Source organism: Glandiceps talaboti, chromosome 7, assembly GCF_964340395.1.
Source record: "Glandiceps talaboti chromosome 7, keGlaTala1.1, whole genome shotgun sequence".
NCBI classification, from domain to species: Eukaryota; Metazoa; Hemichordata; class Enteropneusta; family Spengelidae; genus Glandiceps; species Glandiceps talaboti.
In genome coordinates, this window is record NC_135555.1 from 25174390 (window position 1) to 25192638 (window position 18249).

The following is an 18249-nucleotide window of genomic DNA, read 5'->3' on the forward strand; positions in this document are numbered from 1 at the left end:
AATTTATGAACTGTTACTAGGTCAGTGTCCAGAATTTCTGAACTGTTACTAGGTCAGTATCCAGAATTTCTGAACTTTTACTAGGTCAGTGTCCAGAATTTCTGAACTGTTACTAGGTCAGTGTCCAGAATTTATGAACTGTTACTAGGTCAGTGTCCAGAATTTATGAACTTTTACTAGGTCAGTGTCCAGAATTTATGAACTTTTACTAGGTCAGTGTCCAGAATTTATGAACTTTTACTAGGTCAGTGTCCAGAATTTCTGAACTGTTACTAGGTCAGTGTCCAGAATTTCTGAACTTTTACTAGGTCAGTGTCCAGAATTTCTGAACTTTTACCAAGTCAGTGTCCAGAATTTCTGAACTTTTACTAGGTCAGTGTCCAGAATTTCTGAACTTTTACTAAGTCAGTGTCCAGAATTTCTGAACTTTTACTAAGTCAGTGTCCAGAATTTCTGAACTTTTACTAGGTCAGTGTCCAGAATTTCTGAACTTTTACTAGGTCAGTGTCCAGAATTTCTGAACTTTTACTAGGTCAGTGTCCAGAATTTCTGAACTTTTACTAAGTCAGAGTCCAGAATTTCTGAACTTTTACTAGGTCAGTGTCCAGAATTTATGAACTTTTACTAAGTCAGTGTCCAGAATTTCTGAACTTTTACTAGGTCAGTGTCCAGAATTTATGAACTTTTACTAGGTCAGTGTCCAGAATTTCTGAACTTTTACTAGGTCAGTGTCCAGAATTTCTGAACTTTTACTAGGTCAGTGTCCAGAATTTCTGAACTGTTACTAGGTCAGTGTCCAGAATTTCTGAACTTTTACTAGGTCATTGTCCAGAATTTCTGAACTTTTACTAGGTCAGTGTCCAAAGTAAATCTATATCAGATTCTAAGTATAGTTAATAGTATTTTACACCAACGTCAGTTTGTGTACATTTCACACAGTCATCCACTTAGAAAATTGAAGTCTGTACAGCATAGTGACCACATAACAACAAGACTGATCCCTCAGTGGTCCCACAGCTAAGCTACAGAGTTTCTACCTTGATAATCATGACAGCAAGTCATGGTAGGCTAGCAACCAGGCTCATCTGAGGAGAAAAATGCCAGCAAATCAGTTAAGATAGTGCCTTCACTCATATTATCAAATATGAGTTTTCTTTTAAGACCTTGATCTTGAAAGTCTTGTACAGGGTCAAATAATCAAACTTTGATTATCTTCATAGCTTTGTGAATAAAACACTTAAAGTGATAATGATATTTTTAATCATGACTTTGGTTTGACTGTGTGAAGCTATGGAAGTCAAATGGCGGCCATTTTTGTGATAGAAGCACATTTTGCCTTGTTTGATACCTATGGACACCATTCAAGTGCCTACCCTTACATTATCAGTGATGAACTTTGTAATAAGACTTTGACTTTGACAAACATGTTTATAGTGAAGAGAGAGACAGGGTTACATTCAAACTGTAAACTTAAGATGGCCAAATATTATTGCTAATTATATTGAAAACCCAACACTACAAACGTTTGCATCCCTGGAAAGTCTAACAAAGCATTTCAGTGTTAAAATTGCCCTCTTACACAATGCAAGACGGTTGGGGGGCTATGTCTTTGATGGAAGGCTTGTTTTGTATTCAAGTGGTCATATGGATGACATATGGATATTTATACTGGATTTTTTGAATTCATAAAACAACTCTACATAACTGTGTGTTTTCCTACTTCAAAAAAAAAAGTGGTACATGTACTAAATTTTTGTTTGTAATTCAATAATTGCAAAACATTCTAAAAATGTGTAAAATATTTGTTAGGGAGCAGTCATTATTTATGACCTAGGGGGTTGGAGGAATTGCTTTGAAAATCCAGAAAATTTGTCATGTACTAGTATGTGTGCAATGAAAAGTTAGCTATATATTACAATATTCTTTGTTTTCAACATGTATTTAATATTTATAATCAGTATTTACCAGGTATAAATATGTGTGCAATGAAACCTGTCAGAGATTTTCAGCTCAACAAGTTACAATATCATCCCAGTATCTGGTATGCTTTCACTGACTGACATACATGTATAATCTACACCATTATATTCTAGATGAGTTGATCCTATTTGGTCTGACTTTGCCCTTCTGTATGGCTTCAACTGTTTATTTCTTTAACCAGGTTATTTCTTACTACTTTATCAATTGATGATTCGTTTCATGTAACAGAACTCAATGTACTAGTAATGATTTCATCAATTTGTGTTACAGATCGTTATGGTCTACTGTACTGGCTACAGAAAATACATGTACATGTCAAATGTGTATGCTTTTTCATAGGGACTATGTATATGCAATATGAACTGAAAAATATGTTTGTTGTTAACTTGCATAATTATGTCTATATAAGTGTGTTCTATACTTCAGTGTTAGGAAAAAATTGAGTGCCCCCCCCCCCTCCCCTTCCACCCTTCCACTCCCCATCTAGCTTAGCATTTTTTGAGTGATCCCTTCCGATTCCTCTGGGACCCCCCCCCCCCGTCATACATAATGACGGCTCCCTTATTGTGAATGTAATGAAAAACTTTTTACACACTTTGTAGCTTTTTGTAATTTATAGAATTACAAGGATTTGGTTGATACATATACCCTGCTATGGTTGATGCATAGTCCCTGCTATGGTTGATGCATAGTCCCTGCTATGGTTGATGCATAGTCCCTGCTATGGTTGATGCATAGTCCCTGCTATGGTTGATGCATAGTCCCTGCTATGGTTGATGCAGGCTGCTATGGTTGATGCATATACCCTGCTATGGTTGATGCATAGACCCTGCTATGGTTGATGCATAGACCCTGCTATGGTTGATGCATAGACCCTGATATGGTTGATGCAGGCTGCTATGGTTGATGCATAGACCCTGCTATGGTTGATGCATATACCCTGCTATGGTTGATGCATATACCCTACTATGGTTGATGCAGGCTGCTATGGTTGATGCATAGACCCTGCTATGGTTGATGCATAGACCCTACTATGGTTGATGCATATAACCTGCTATGGTTGATGCATATACCCTGCTATGGTTGATGCATAGACCCTGCTATGGTTGATGCATATACCCTGCTACGGTTGATGCATAGACCCTGCTATGGTTGATGCATATACCCTGCTACGGTTGATGCATAGACCCTGCTATGGTTGATGCATAGACCCTGCTATGGTTGATGCAGGCTGCTATGGTTGATGCATATACCCTGCTATGGTTGATGCATAGTCCCTGCTATGGTTGATGCATAGTCCCTGCTATGGTTGATGCATAGACCCTGCTATGGTTGATGCAGGCTGCTATGGTTGATGCATATACCCTGCTATGGTTGATGCATAGACCCTGCTATGGTTGATGCATAGACCCTGCTATGGTTGATGCATAGACCCTGCTATGGTTGATGCATAGACCCTGATATGGTTGATGCAGGCTGCTATGGTTGATGCATATACCCTGCTATGGTTGATGCATATACCCTGCTACGGTTGATGCATAGACCCTGCTATGGTTGATGCATAGACCCTGCTATGGTTGATGCAGGCTGCTATGGTTGATGCATAGACCCTGCTATGGTTGATGCATAGACCCTACTATGGTTGATGCATATAACCTGCTATGGTTGATGCATATACCCTGCTATGGTTGATGCATATACCCTGCTATGGTTGATGCATAGACCCTGCTATGGTTGATGCATAGACCCTGCTATGGTTGATGCATATACCCTGCTATGGTTGATGCATAGACCCTGCTATGGTTGATGCATAGACCCTACTATGGTTGATGCATATACCCTGCTATGGTTGATGCATAGACCCTGCTATGGTTGATGCATAGACCCTGCTATGGTTGATGCATAGACCCTACTATGGTTGATGCATATACCCTACTATGGTTGATGCATATACCCTACTATGGTTGATGCATAGACCCTGCTATGGTTGATGCATATACCCTACTATGGTTGATGCATATAACCTGCTATGGTTGATGCATATACCCTGCTATGGTTGATGCATATACCCTACTATGGTTGATGCATATAACCTGCTATGGTTGATGCATATACCCTGCTATGGTTGATGCATAGACCGTGCTATGGTTGATGCATAGACCCTGCTATGGTTGATGCATAGACCCTGCTATGGTTGATGCAGGCTGCTATGGTTGATGCATAGACCCTGCTATGGTTGATGCATAGACCCTGCTATGGTTGATGCAGGCTGCTATGGTTGATGCATATACCCTGCTATGGTTGATGCATATACCCTGCTATGGTTGATGCATAGACCCTGCTATGGTTGATGCATATACCCTACTATGGTTGATGCATATACCCTACTATGGTTGATGGTGTTACGCATTAATTTTTGAAGTAGGTAAATATTGTAGTGTTGTCTAAAAATTAAAAATTCCAAATAAATATCCATTTGTTATCCATATGACCACTCTAAATTCATAAACTGATAAACGAGTCCTATTTTTCTCCCATGTTTTTCTTTTTGGAAAATAACATAGAGTCAGATGTCTCTTTGGTGATTATGTGAACTAAGTTTTTATTAAAGTTTACCACCTCCATCCCCTCCAAATTTAAATATATGAATGGTACATATTGAGTAAAGCATTGTATTGGTACATGCACAATTGTTAATGACGTTGTATTATTGCAAGTTTTGCTTCCCCTTACAGGACAACGTATTGGAAGTAAAAGTGGAATTTTAGTAGAGTTTTCAGATCTCTCCTTCCATGTACGTGCTCCTGGTGACTTAAATGATGAGGAACTAGACGAAGTCTGTGATTTTCTAGTCAACAGAGTTACAAATCAAGAAAAAGCAGAGTTATATCAGCTGCAGTGTGTTTATAAGTCTCTCCACAGGTAATTGTGTATAATATGTGTGTGTATATGTGTTTGTGTGTGTGTGTGTGTGTGTGTGTGTGTGTGTACGTATGTGTGTATGTATGTATGTATGTATGTATGTATGTATGTATGTATGTATGTATGTATGTATGTAATTATGTATGTATGTACGTATGTGTATGCGTGCGTGTGTGTGTATATATGTATGTACGTACATGTGTGCGTATGTGTCTGTATGTATGTATGCATCACATGCGTGTGTGTGTATGTATGTATGTATGTATGTGTATGTATGTATGTATGTATGTATGTATGTATGTGTGTATGTGTGTGTGTGTTCAGGTGTGTGTGTATCTATGTATGTATGTGTGCATGTGTATGTATGTATGTGTATGTGTGTGTGTGTGTGTGTGTGTGTGTGTGTGTGTGTTCGTGTGTGTATGTATGTATGTATGTGTACGTATGTATGTATGTATGTAACTATGAGACATGATAAATCAATAAAATCTTCCTCTACTCTTACCTCATAATGATTTGGTTTACAATACTTGGGAACCTCAACCTCAACAGAGGAAGGAAATTTGATAAACATGTACCACCACTCTTAATTAACATGTACAAAATACACTAGTATAAAACCTAGGAGTACTGGTAAATGCCTAGGGAATTCTGATAACTTTACAATTACTGGTACATGTATATTATCTTTGTATTGTAGTGTGTCTTTCCGTGAGTATTGGCAGTGTAGTGAAGCAGTAGATGTCAAGTCCAGTCAAGAACTGAAATCTATATTAACAGAGTACTTTGAAAGACAACCAGATTGCACTGCCAGTAAGGTGACCAAACTAACATTTGGACAAGAATTTAGTTCAGATCTATTGAAGGATATACAAACACAGGTAAGATATCACTCTAATAACAAAGTTAGTTTTTAGCACAACTGAACTGAGGTTCAGTAGTGCTATAGGGATCGCCCGGCGTCTGTCTGTCTGTCTGGCTGTGTGTGTGTGTGTGTGTGTGTGTGTGTGTGTGTGTGTGTGTGTGTGTGTGTGTGTGTGTAAACAACTTAAAGTCAAAAACCGCTGAACCGATTGCCATGATATTTGGTGGGTCCATTACATTGGGTGTCTAGTTGGGAAATTGTTCAAATCAAAATGATTGCATCACAGGTGTGTGATTTGGGTCAAAAAATGTGATTTTTGGTCAAAAAACTTAAACTCAGAAACTACTGGGCAGATTGGCATGAAATTTGGTAGGAACATTCTTAAGGGGGTGTAAAGTAAGATTTGTTCATGACATGATGATTCCATCAGTAATATGCAAATTAGGGCTAAAAATGTGTCTTTTTGGTTAAAAATCTATAATTCCAAAACCACCGAGCAGATTGGGCTGAAATTTAATGGGAATGCATCTAGGGATGTATGGACGAGGAAATATTAAGCATACAATGATTCAATGAGAAATATGCAAATTAGGTGTAAGAATGTTCATTTTTGGTCAAAAACTTATCTCAAAAAGTACTCGATCAATAAGTCTGAAACTTGGTGAGATGTTTCTGAAAGTGTTATTCTGCAGATTGGCCCTAGCAAAATTGGCCCTAGCAACCATGACCACGCCCTTAGCAACAACCAAATGGTAGTATATTTTGGTCAAATAACAACATCATCTGGTAGGCAAGTGAGTAAACATTCAAAAAATGTATGCAGATACCCTAGCAACCATGACCACGCCCATAGCAACAGCCAAACGGTCGTGTATTTCACAAAGATAACAACAGGGTTTAATAGACAATTAAATAAACATTCAAAAATATATGTAAATTTGCCTAGCAACAAGACCACGCCCATAGCAACAGCCAAATAATAACTTATATTGCAAAGATAACAACAGGAATAGAAAGACAAATGAATAAACATTAAAAAAATGTATGCAAATGTGCCTAGCAAAAAAGACCACGCCCATAGCAACAGCCAAATGATCACATACATTGCGAAGATAACAACGGGGATTAATAGACAATTGAATAAACATTCAAAAAATGTATGCAAATATGCCTAGCAACAAGACCACGCCCATAGCAACGGCCAATAATCACGTATATTGCAAAGATAATATCAGGAATTCATACACAAATGAACAAAAACATACACAAATGTATGCAAATATATCTAACAATATGACCACGCCCATAGCAACAGCCAAATGATAGCATATATCGTAAAGATATCAACATGGTTGGATAGACAACTGGATAGTCATTCAGCAAATGAGCACCTATTGTTAGCATGGACTAGCATATGGATAAACATTTTTAAAAACTGTACAGTTGTGCTACAATGCCATTGGTGGTATTTTTTAAAATAGCTCTTCTCCTACTGTGCTCAAAACCCTTTACTCCCTGCATGGACATATAATGGCACATTGGTCCTGTACTGCCTTAACTCCCCAGCATGGGGATATATAATCCACTGAAGCCTCTGTAAGCATAGAATTGGGGTCAAAATCATGGTTCAGAATTTGTCCAAAGTCTTCAGCCATTCTGAAACCAATGATGGTGGCAAACCTTGAATCTGCAATCTGCAGATTCCAAGCCGGCTACTCTAGCCATGCATTCAACCATCATTACTCCACAACCAGCAATGTACACATTCCAAGCCGGCCACTCTAGCCATGCATTCAACCATCATTACTCCACAACCAGCAATGTACACATTCCAAGCCGGCCACTCTAGCCATGCATTCAACCATCATTACTCCACAACCAGCAATGTACACATTCCAAGCCGGCCACTCTAGCCATGCATTCAACCATCATTACTCCACAACCAGCAATGTACACATTCCAAGCCGGCCACTCTAGCCATGCATTCAACCATCATTACTCCACAACCAGCAATCTGCGTTCCCACTAAGGCTTATTTATTTGCACACTACTTGCGCAAGGTCTCTGTCTGCTCTCACAGTCAAGTTTCATGTTTTGTGCAATCTTATATCCAAGCATCAAGAATGAAACATAATCAATGCAAAATCACGCGACTGATTTTACTTCCGTATTGAGTTTGATGAGATTGAAACTTATGTTTGTAAACATTTTGCTACTTTTGGCAAAGCACTGTCTACGTCTAGATACCAGTACAGCATGCCTGCCAAGCCAATAGGGGACTTTAATATAGATGTTACCAGAAATTCCAATTCTGACACACACAATTTATTAGACATTCTGGCATGTTACCATTTTGAACAATTAATTACCACACCAACACGGATAACGAGTACTTCCCATTCTACTATTGATCACTTATATACAAACGTGTCAAATGGCCAAATCGATTCGGGTACAATTGTAACTGATATCTCAGACCATTTTCCTATATTTGCATGATTTCATTCAATTCAGACACAACAGGCTGCAGATCATGCATATTTTAGGGACTTTTCTACATTCCATGCACAGGCATTCAAAACAGAAATTTCATCTCAAAGTTTCTTGACATCCGTGAAATCCATGCCCCTTTAAAACGCAGAAAGTAAGGCAAAACAAGACAGAAGGATAAGGCATGGATGACTCTCGGAATTAAAAAGTCAATTAAGACAAACATAAACTTTACAAGAATTTGATCATAAGTAATTTTAATGAAGACTTGCATATTCATTACAGAAAGTACAGGAACATCATCACAAGTATTCTTAGGAAGGCTAAACAAGAATATTATTCAGCATGTTTGTCTTCGAATAGAGGCAATATGAAAGAGACTTGGGGTGTCATCAATGAACTTATTGGTAAAACAAAACACAAGCAATTTATCACGCCAAAGCAAATACTGCACAACCATAATGGTACTGAGGAAGTTCATACGCAACTAAAGGACATTGTACAAGATTTTAACACATTCTTTGTTCAAGTAGGTGAACATCTGGCGAACAAAATGCCTCATAATGACCATATCTCATTTCACGATTTTCTTGGAGAAAAATCTCCCCAATCTTTTTTCCTTAAGCCTGTCACACAATATGATGTTGAAAGAATTATTAGAGATATCGATATCCATAAAGCCACGGGACACGACAATATCTCTCTAAACTGATTCGTGAGGCCAAAGATAAGATATCCATTCCGCTTGCCCACATAATTAATTTATCGTTTTGTTCGGGAAAATTCCCAGATCACCTCAAAGTTGCTCAAATCTTGCCTCTTTTCAAAAAAAGATAATGAAGACGATTTGGGTAACTACAGACCAATCTCAATTCTTTCAGTTATTACTTATTAGCAAAATTTTTGAGAAAAGTGTTAATAGGCGATTGATGAATTACTTACATAAATGTGACATATTATATAAACATGAGTATGGCTTCAGACATAAATTTAGCTGTAAAGTTTCGCTTGTAAATTTGATACAAAGCCTGTTAAATGAACTTGATAAATAGCATTTGACAATTGGTATCTTTGTTAAGTTTTCAAAAGCATTCGACACAGTTAATCATGCAATCTTAATTTCAAAACTTGATCATTATGGAATCCGTGGTCTACCTTTACAGTGGTTTAAAAGTTACTTGCAGTGCAGAAGTCAGTATGTTAGCATAAACAACATAGACTCCTATAAAGTAAATGTTTCTTGTGGTGTACCACAAGGATAAGTTGTGGACCCTATTTTATTTTTACTGTATATAAACGACATCTCATCCTCCGAGCTCACCATTTTTTAATTTCAGGCTTTACGCCAACGACTCAAATTTATTCCATTCTTTCGAACCCATACATAATAACATATCACATAGTCAAGCTGAACATGAATTTGTAAATGTGAATAAATGGTGTAACGCTAACAAACTGACCATTAACGCTAGCAAAACCTTCCTGACTAATTGTCAGTGTCTGTGGGTATAAATGCTAAAATATTATGTCCCCATATTATGGCAAAATAAATCAAAACGGCTAGACTAGATATACATAAACACTTGTAATGTCGGGTGTTTCACATTCAGTGACTTTTATTTATCTGATTTTTTATAATTTGCCGATAAGAAGCATCACAATACCATCAACACACATGACACATCGACGGCATATTTTAGCCTACTATACTACTATAAAAATCACTGAATGTGAAACACCAGACATTACAAGTGTTTATGTATATCTACACTGTAGTCTAGCCGTTTTGATTTATTTTGCCATAATATGGGGACATAATATTTTAGCATTTATACCCACAAACACTGACAATTAGTCAGGAACTGTGAGCAAATATCGGTAAATGTTGGTTAATAAGACATGTAGAGTGTAGTTTTTGTTTACTGATGTCTATTACAACCACCAGCTATGTATTTTTTCACAATGCTGTTGAGTTTTATTCACCCCTTGACTATGCTCGTCATAGGCTACGTGCTAACGATGTCTCTCTATGACGTCATAAAATCCCGTGGTCTAGGTGGGACCGGAAATACCCGAAAACTCTCGAAGTAAATCCGAAGGGACCTGACTGAAAAAAGGTCATTTCAAGGTGTTTGCAGACGCTTTTTTAAAGTTTTAAAACCAGTATACATTTCACAAACATGTCGTCTAGCAAAATAGCAATAGTGAATGTGAGCATTTTGAATCACCTTTAAATCAAAATATAAGCACTGGATTCTAAGTACATATTACCGGTAAGGTTATTAGTTATTTGTGTTTTCATGATGCTTTAACCAGTTGACATGTAAATTTCGTATCACCGTAGTGTGTTTACCTGTTTTCTTATTAATGTAAACAATTGTTGTTTGTTGTTTTCTGACTGTGTCATCAGTGTTAATTTGAGCAACTACAGTCACCACATTTTTTTTTGTGATATGCAATTCGATGCTTTTAAACTTGAGTGGCTAGACTCGGTTAGTTTTCCAAAAACTATTTTCTAGTCTCTCACCCACAACACCAGCCACTCTAACCATCCAATCTCCATGACTTCACAACCAGCAATGTACATGCACATTACAAGCCAACCACTCTAACCATTCAACCATCATGACTCCACAACCAGCAATGTACAGATTACAAGTCAGTCACTCTAACCATTCAACCATCATGACTTCACAACCAGCAATGTACAGATTACAAGTCAGTCACTCTAACCATTCAACCATCATGACTTCACAACCAGCAATGTACAGATTACAAGTCAGTCACTCTAACCATTCAACCATCATGACTTCACAACCAGCAATGTACAGATTACAAGTCAGTCACTCTAACCATTCAACCATCATGACTCCACAACCAGCAATGTACGGATTACAAGCCAACCACTCTAACCATTCAACCATCATGACTCCACAACCAGCAATGTACAGATTACAAGCCAATCATCACTCTAACCATTCAACCATCATGACTCCACAACCAGCAATGTACAGATTACAAGCCAATCACTCTAACCATTCAACCATCATGACTCCACAACCAGCAATGTATAGATTACAAGCCAATCACTCTAACCATTCAACCATCATGACTCCACAACCAGCAATATACACATTGCAAGCCAACCACTCTAACCATTCAACCATGATGACTTCGCAACCAGCAATGTACAGATTACAAGCCAATCATCACTCTAACCATTCAACCATCATGACTCCACAACCAGCAATGTACAGATTACAAGCAATCACTCTAACCATTCAACCATCATGACTCCACAACCAGCAATGTATAGATTACAAGCCAATCACTCTAACCATTCAACCATCATGACTCCACAACCAGCAATGTACACATTGCAAGCCAACCACTCTAACCATTCAACCATCATGACTTCACAACCAGCAATGTATAGATTACAAGCCAATCACTCTAACCATTCAACCATCATGACTTCACAACCAGTATGTACATACACATTACAAGCCAGCCATAGATTGGGCTCCCTCCATCCATGCGTCCGGAGCCATTTCTTGGACATTCATTGACCGATTTCTTTCAAACTTAGTAAATAGATAATGAACTATGACTTTTAATACATATGCACGTCAATTTGCTTTGGGATATGATGCAATTTAGCCGACTTAGAGCCATTTTGATTTGTTAACTTGACATGAGCCTTTATTCAGTCGTATGTGAACTGACTGGTTCAGTTCTAAGACAAGACCAATGAACTACCCCGTATATCCGATTGCCTTGATATATGGTGGGGACATTACTTTGTGTGTCAGTGAGACTAAAACTTGGTGAGATGTTTTTGGGGTTTTTTGGGTTTTTTTTAAGTTTTTTATTTCGAGAGAAACAAATTACATCAACACAATTGCAAAAAATAACACATGACACCAATGAGAGCATCTAAAATAAGTTTTTTAAAAAAAGGTACAATGCAGAGGTAGGGAACCAAAATTCATTTAAACATCAAAATTGTCCCATTTTGCAAAAAACTTCGGGAGACAGTCTTTTCTTTTGGCAATATGGCATTCAATCCTTTTTGCAAGTCTTGCGTTTAATTTCACAATATTAAAAGATGGTATAGTTTTTGATAACTTACATTCATAAATGGTCTTTTTTGTTACAAATATAATGTGGTTCAACAGTCGTGAAAAGGACTTGTCGCCTAAAAGAATCTGTTTGGCTGACAACGATGATGGAATTTGTAGGGCCACGCCCCACAGTGTCAAGAGACTGCGCCAAATAATGGTAGTACATTCGCATTCCACAAATAAATGAATAAGGGTTTTGTCCGTTAGGTTACAAAACGTACAGAGACTACTATTAACTCTAGGTGGATTCATGTGGTGAAGAATAGTATTTGTATACAAAATATTGTGGTTTATCTTCCACTGAAATTCCTGTAATTTTGACTCTATAATAACTTTAAAAGGCAGTAAAAAGTAATGGACCCAATCACCGTTGCAAATATCGAGAAAGCCAGAAAAGAAAAGCTTGCTTTTCGGAGGAATGAAATAATCTCCTGTTATACGTTTTCTAATAGTTTTGACTTGACACGTTTCAAGTGGAACCAATTTTCCCTTGGAGATAAAACTAATCGGTCTTTCTGGCCTAATGAGCACTGGACTACCTCTTTTCCAAAGAAAAGGGATTGCATGCAGAATTCCTCTGTTACTAGAAGTGTTATTCTGTAGATTTTCTGTAAGACATTCTGGCCCTAGCAACAATGACCATGCCCATAGCAACAACCAAATGGCAGTGTATTTTGGTCAAATAACAACATCATCAACAAGTGAGTAAACATTAAAAATGTATGCAAATATTCTTAGCAATCATGACCATGCCCATAGCAACAGCCAAATGGTGGTGTATTGCAAAAAGAGAACAGGGATTTTTAGACAAGTGAACAAACATTCACAAAATGTATGCAAATGTACGTAGCGACAAGACTACGCCCATAGCAACAGCCAAATGATCACATATTGCAAAGATAACAACATGGATTAATAGAGAAATAAATATACATTCACAAAATGTATGCAAATGTACGTAGCGACAAGACTACGCCCATAGCAACAGCTAAATGATCACATATTGCAAAGATAACAACATGGATTAATAGAGAAATAAATATACATTCACAAAATGTATGCAAATGTACGTAGCGACAAGACTATGCCCATAGCAACAGCCAAATGATCACATATTGCAAAGATAACAACAGGGATTAATAGGGAAATAAATAAACATTCACAAAATGTATGCAAATATACAATCAATTATACAATCTAATACATTGCACTACCATGACTGGTGGCAATTCTCTGTTAACATCCATTGCGCGAGGGGGGGGGGGGGGGGGGGGGTCTGAGTCATATCCAATGACCGCTTGGTGTTTTTAGTCCCCGCCGGACGAAGTCCGGGACGGGGACTTATGGATTGGGTTCCGTCTGTCCATGCGTCCGTCCGTTCAAAGTTGGTATTAGGACAGTGTTCTATGACATACATGTGCATATTCATTGTTGTTGTGATACAATCCAATATGGCCGCCTGGCAGCCATTTTGTTTGTGATTTTTCTATGTCCAAAGCTATAACTCAGACATGCTTGAACAGATCTCATTCAAAGTTGGTATTAGGACAGTGTTCTATGACATACATGTGCATATCCATTTGTTGTCATGATATGATCCAATATGGCTGCCTAGCAGCCATTTTGTTTGTGAATTTTCCATGTCCAAAGCCATAACTCAGACATGCTTGAACAGATCTCATTCAAAGTTGGTATTAGGACAGTGTTCTATGACATACATGTGCATATCCATTTTCATTGTGATATGATCCAATATGGCTGCCTAGCAGCCATTTTGTTTGTGAATTTTCCATGTCCAAAGCCATAACTCAGACATGCTTGAACAGATCTCATTCAAAGTTGGTATTAGGACAGTGTTCTATGACATACATGTGCATATCCATTTTCATTGTGATACGATCCAATATGGCTGCCTGGTAGCCATTTTGTTTGTGAATTTTCATGTCCAAAGCCATAACTCAGACATGCTTGAACAGATCTCATTCAAAGTTGGTATTAGGACAGTGTTCTATGACATACATGTGCATATCCATTTTCGTCGTGATATGATCCCCCATACCCAACCCATCTTTTATTGTTGTAGGCATGTTCCATGTCCGACAAGCAGACACAACATATCTAAGTCTGTTTGATTTAGGTTCACAAGTGTTGTTGCGTGATCAGAGTAGTGATAATTCCTTAAAACCCAATCATAGTCATGACTATGTCATTCTCAATGACTATTTTTTTTTAGAAATGCTGAAAGTACAACATGCACTCCTAATATTTTAATGAAAATTATGAAAATTAGCTTTCTTCCTTATATTTCAATGAATATAGAATTTGAATGTGCATTTTCCATATAAATAGTTTTTTACCTTGCCCAATATCTGTCCTATGTAGGAAAAGTGGTATTTCAACTTGAAACTATTTTTCAAAGATTTTTAGGGAATTTACCATAAGCCTGGTCAAGTTATTTTATCGCAAACATGTGTATTCATTGAAATATCTCTCTTCTTGTATTGTCATATTTATGAAAACGTGGCAAGATGTAGGCTTTATCATGTATTTAATGGACTTTTAATTGTCTAATTTCAGAAACCTATCCAGGACGAAAATTTGGTGCAACGAGATATTAGAAGTTTTATATGTTTACACCATGACAGAACCTTTACAGGCAGAGCCATAGCACGGATATTTCATGGGATTGAAAGTCCATGTTATCCAGCTAGGGTTTGGGGCAGAGATCGGAGATACTGGCGAAGTCGTTTAGATGCAGACTTTAATTCACTGATTAAAGTGGCCAATCAAGTACTTCTCTCCATGAGATAGTCAAATATGAGGTTGTCATAGTAATGACTTGTTTTGTGAAAGAACTCTTTGTGTGAAATGGAGTGACATTGATGCAAGTCACATTCAGCAGATAGCTATTGTAACATATTTAGTGTTTCATGAAAAGAATGCATCCTGAACAGTACAATAACATTCCTGATTCTTGTAAGATATTGAACATCCCAGAAAAAGAAATGAAACTATCTGGTGTAAGGTGCTGAAAACTTTCACCATATAACATTGTAATTTCTCTTGTATCAAGTCCAAAATTGTTTTTTGTTGGTGATTTCAGACTAAATACAGCTGGAAAATGATGGAAATATGTTGTTATGATTTTGTTTTTCTCTTTATAATTCTGATGTGTGTATACACATATATATGTGTGTGTATGTGTATGTGTATATACATGTATATCTATATGTGTGTGTTTTTTTGTGTATGTTGTGTGTGTGTGTGTGTGTGTGTGTGTGTGTATATATATATAATTATGTATGTATACGTTAAGTTATTTAAGGTTTATTTGCATAAACTAGGCCACTGGCCTTTCGTTACATTTCACAGCCTCATAAACTTCATAGGTTCAAAGGTTACTTTACAAAAAAAAAGAAATTTCATAAATAAGATCACTGTACACATAGGTAGCAATACAAAACACAAAAATTATATTTCTCTATTATTTTGTCTTTTCTTAAAGCTTTTGAAAATAAATTTAGCCAGTCCAATGGTTTCATATCTGTCTTTTGTCTGCATAGTTTAATAAAAGTGTAATAGGTTCTGTTTTCTAGATGGTGGGGCAATGTATATGTATATATATCTATATGTGTATGTATGTATATATACACACAGTTCACATCAAATAACAATGACAATGACACAAAACTACTTTGGGGTAACAGAGAACACATTTAATCAGCGATTCTCAAACCACAAACACACATTTACTCATAAGAAGCTACAGTACAACACAGAGCTATCCAAACAAGTTTGGAATTTGAAGGAAAGAAACCAGCCATATAATATCAAGTGGGATATCATCACCCAAGCAGCTGCTTATTCAAAAACAGTACAATAACGGTCTCTAAGTAAAAACTACGATGACTTTCAACTTTTATTTGGAAATAGTCTCCAGGCACAGTTTAAAATAATTGCTGTGTCTGAGATCTGGAAGGTGGAAAACAAAAGCATTTTTACCCTGCCAAATTATTCTTTTGAAGTAAACTGTCGAGATGTGGGACGTGGGGGAGGTGTAGGAATGTATGTTCATGACAGCCTTCATTATAATATTCTGAACGATATTGTCATCACAGATGCTGAGTCTCTTTGGATTGAGGTTATTAACAGAAATAACAAATTTATCATAGGTACAATATACAGACCTCCAAGTTCAAACTCAGACATATTTATTGATAGCTTGGAGCAAATTTTGTACCATAGAGTACAGGGTTATGCTGGGTGCTTTCTTGTCGGCGACTTCAACATTGACGTTTCAAAGCCTTGTGAGGCAACAGCTGATAAACTTCTTAGTGTTTTATCATGTTTACACTTCGAGCAAACGATAATCACACCTACTAGAATAACTGGTGCAAGTGAGACAACAATCGATCATCTGTACACAAATATGGCTCATTTGAATATTACATCAGGCACTCTGTTAGCCCATATCTCAGATCATTTGCCAACCTTTGCATTCTTTCACTCAATGACCATGCATTCTGCATCAAAAGCAAATGGACCTTTTAGGAATTATTCTAAATTCAAATTAGATTCATTTAGACATGATTTGCAAGATGAAACGTGGCATGAAGTATTGAACTGTAAAGATGTAAATGAAGCAATGACCAAGTTCACTAACACCTTCTTAAATATTTGTAATACCCATGCGCCACTCAAAAACATAAATAAAGTCAAGAAAGGTGTTAAAAACAAACCCTGGATCACAGCGGCAATACGGAAATCTATTCGAAAGAAACACAACCTCTTCAAAAAAGTAGTCCGGAGTAAATTCGAAGAAAATATTCTTCAAAAATTCAAAAGATACAGAAATGTGTTAACAAACATTTTAAGGAAAGCTAAGAAAAAATACTATTCTGATTTGTTTAATATACATTATAACGACATGAAAGAGACATGGCGAGTGGTAAATGATCTGCTGGGTAAAAAGAAAAATAGTAACTCTTCTATTCCTACCAAGATAAAAAGTTTCTGTAATGGAACTTCTGTTATTCATACAGAAATTCCAGATATAGTTGATGTTTTCAACAATCACTTTGTTAACATTGGTGAAAAACTTGCTAAGAATATTCAGGCAAATGGAAATGGTTGTTTTCGTGACTTCATGGGTGACTATGTACCTCACTGTTTCTTCCTAAAGCCAACTTCAGTTGGGGAAGTAGAAGACATTATTTCAAGCTTAAATGTACACAAAGCATCAGGCTGGGACAAAATCGATGCAAAACTGCTAAAGTATGCTATGCCCTATGTTTCAAAACCTTTATGTAACATTGTAAATTTATCTTTCTCAACTGGATGTTTTCCAGACTCCCTTAAAATTGCGAAGGTTATTCCGCTCTTCAAAAAAGGAGATCCAGAAGAGACGGGAAATTACAGACCAATTTCAATTTTGCCAATCATTAGCAAAGTATTTGAAAAAATAATGTGTAAACGTGTTGTGAATTTTGTAGAGAAACATGACTTGCTCTTTCAGCACCAGTATGGTTTTCGTGAAAAGTACAGCTGTAAACTTTCACTTATTAGCCTTGTTCAACACTTATTGGATGAACTAGACAAAGGAAAATCTACAACAGGCATATTTATAGACTTCTCAAAGGCATTTGATACTGTTAACCATAACATTTTATTTTCAAAACTTGATCACCAAGGCATTAGAGGGGTGGCATTGGATTGGTTTAAAAGTTATTTGGATTCAAGATGTCAATTTGTATTGGTAATATAGAATCAATGAAACAAAACATAACTTGTGGTGTTCCTCAAGGGTCTATTTTGGGCCCAATACTTTTCCTCTTTTACATAAATGATTTACCAAACTCTTCAGATATT

General features: G+C 36.9%; 2 protein-coding genes across 2 annotated transcripts in view; both read left to right on the forward strand.

The window, feature by feature from the left end:
* LOC144437214 (ATP-dependent DNA helicase Q4-like) overlaps nucleotides 1-15333 on the forward strand; it is a 32905-nt gene extending 17572 nt beyond the window's left edge. The window contains exons 10-12 of the mRNA XM_078126109.1: nucleotides 4716-4902; nucleotides 5603-5783; nucleotides 14959-15333. Of these exons, the coding sequence (XP_077982235.1) occupies nucleotides 4716-4902; nucleotides 5603-5783; nucleotides 14959-15192 (602 nt within the window). The 3' untranslated portion in view covers nucleotides 15193-15333. The remainder of the gene's footprint in view (nucleotides 1-4715; nucleotides 4903-5602; nucleotides 5784-14958) is intronic.
* Nucleotides 15334-16444: 1111 nt separating this feature from the next.
* LOC144438132 (uncharacterized) lies at nucleotides 16445-18145 on the forward strand. Its single transcript, XM_078127162.1, has one exon. The coding sequence runs from the start codon at nucleotides 16445-16447 to the stop codon at nucleotides 18143-18145; it is 1701 nt and encodes a 566-aa protein (XP_077983288.1).
* Nucleotides 18146-18249: the final 104 nt, after the last annotated feature.

Excerpts from the sequence above, each read along its gene's own strand:
- LOC144438132 (XM_078127162.1), top strand. The coding sequence starts at position 16,445 with ATGTATGTTCATGACAGCCTTCATTATAATATTCTGAACGATATTGTC.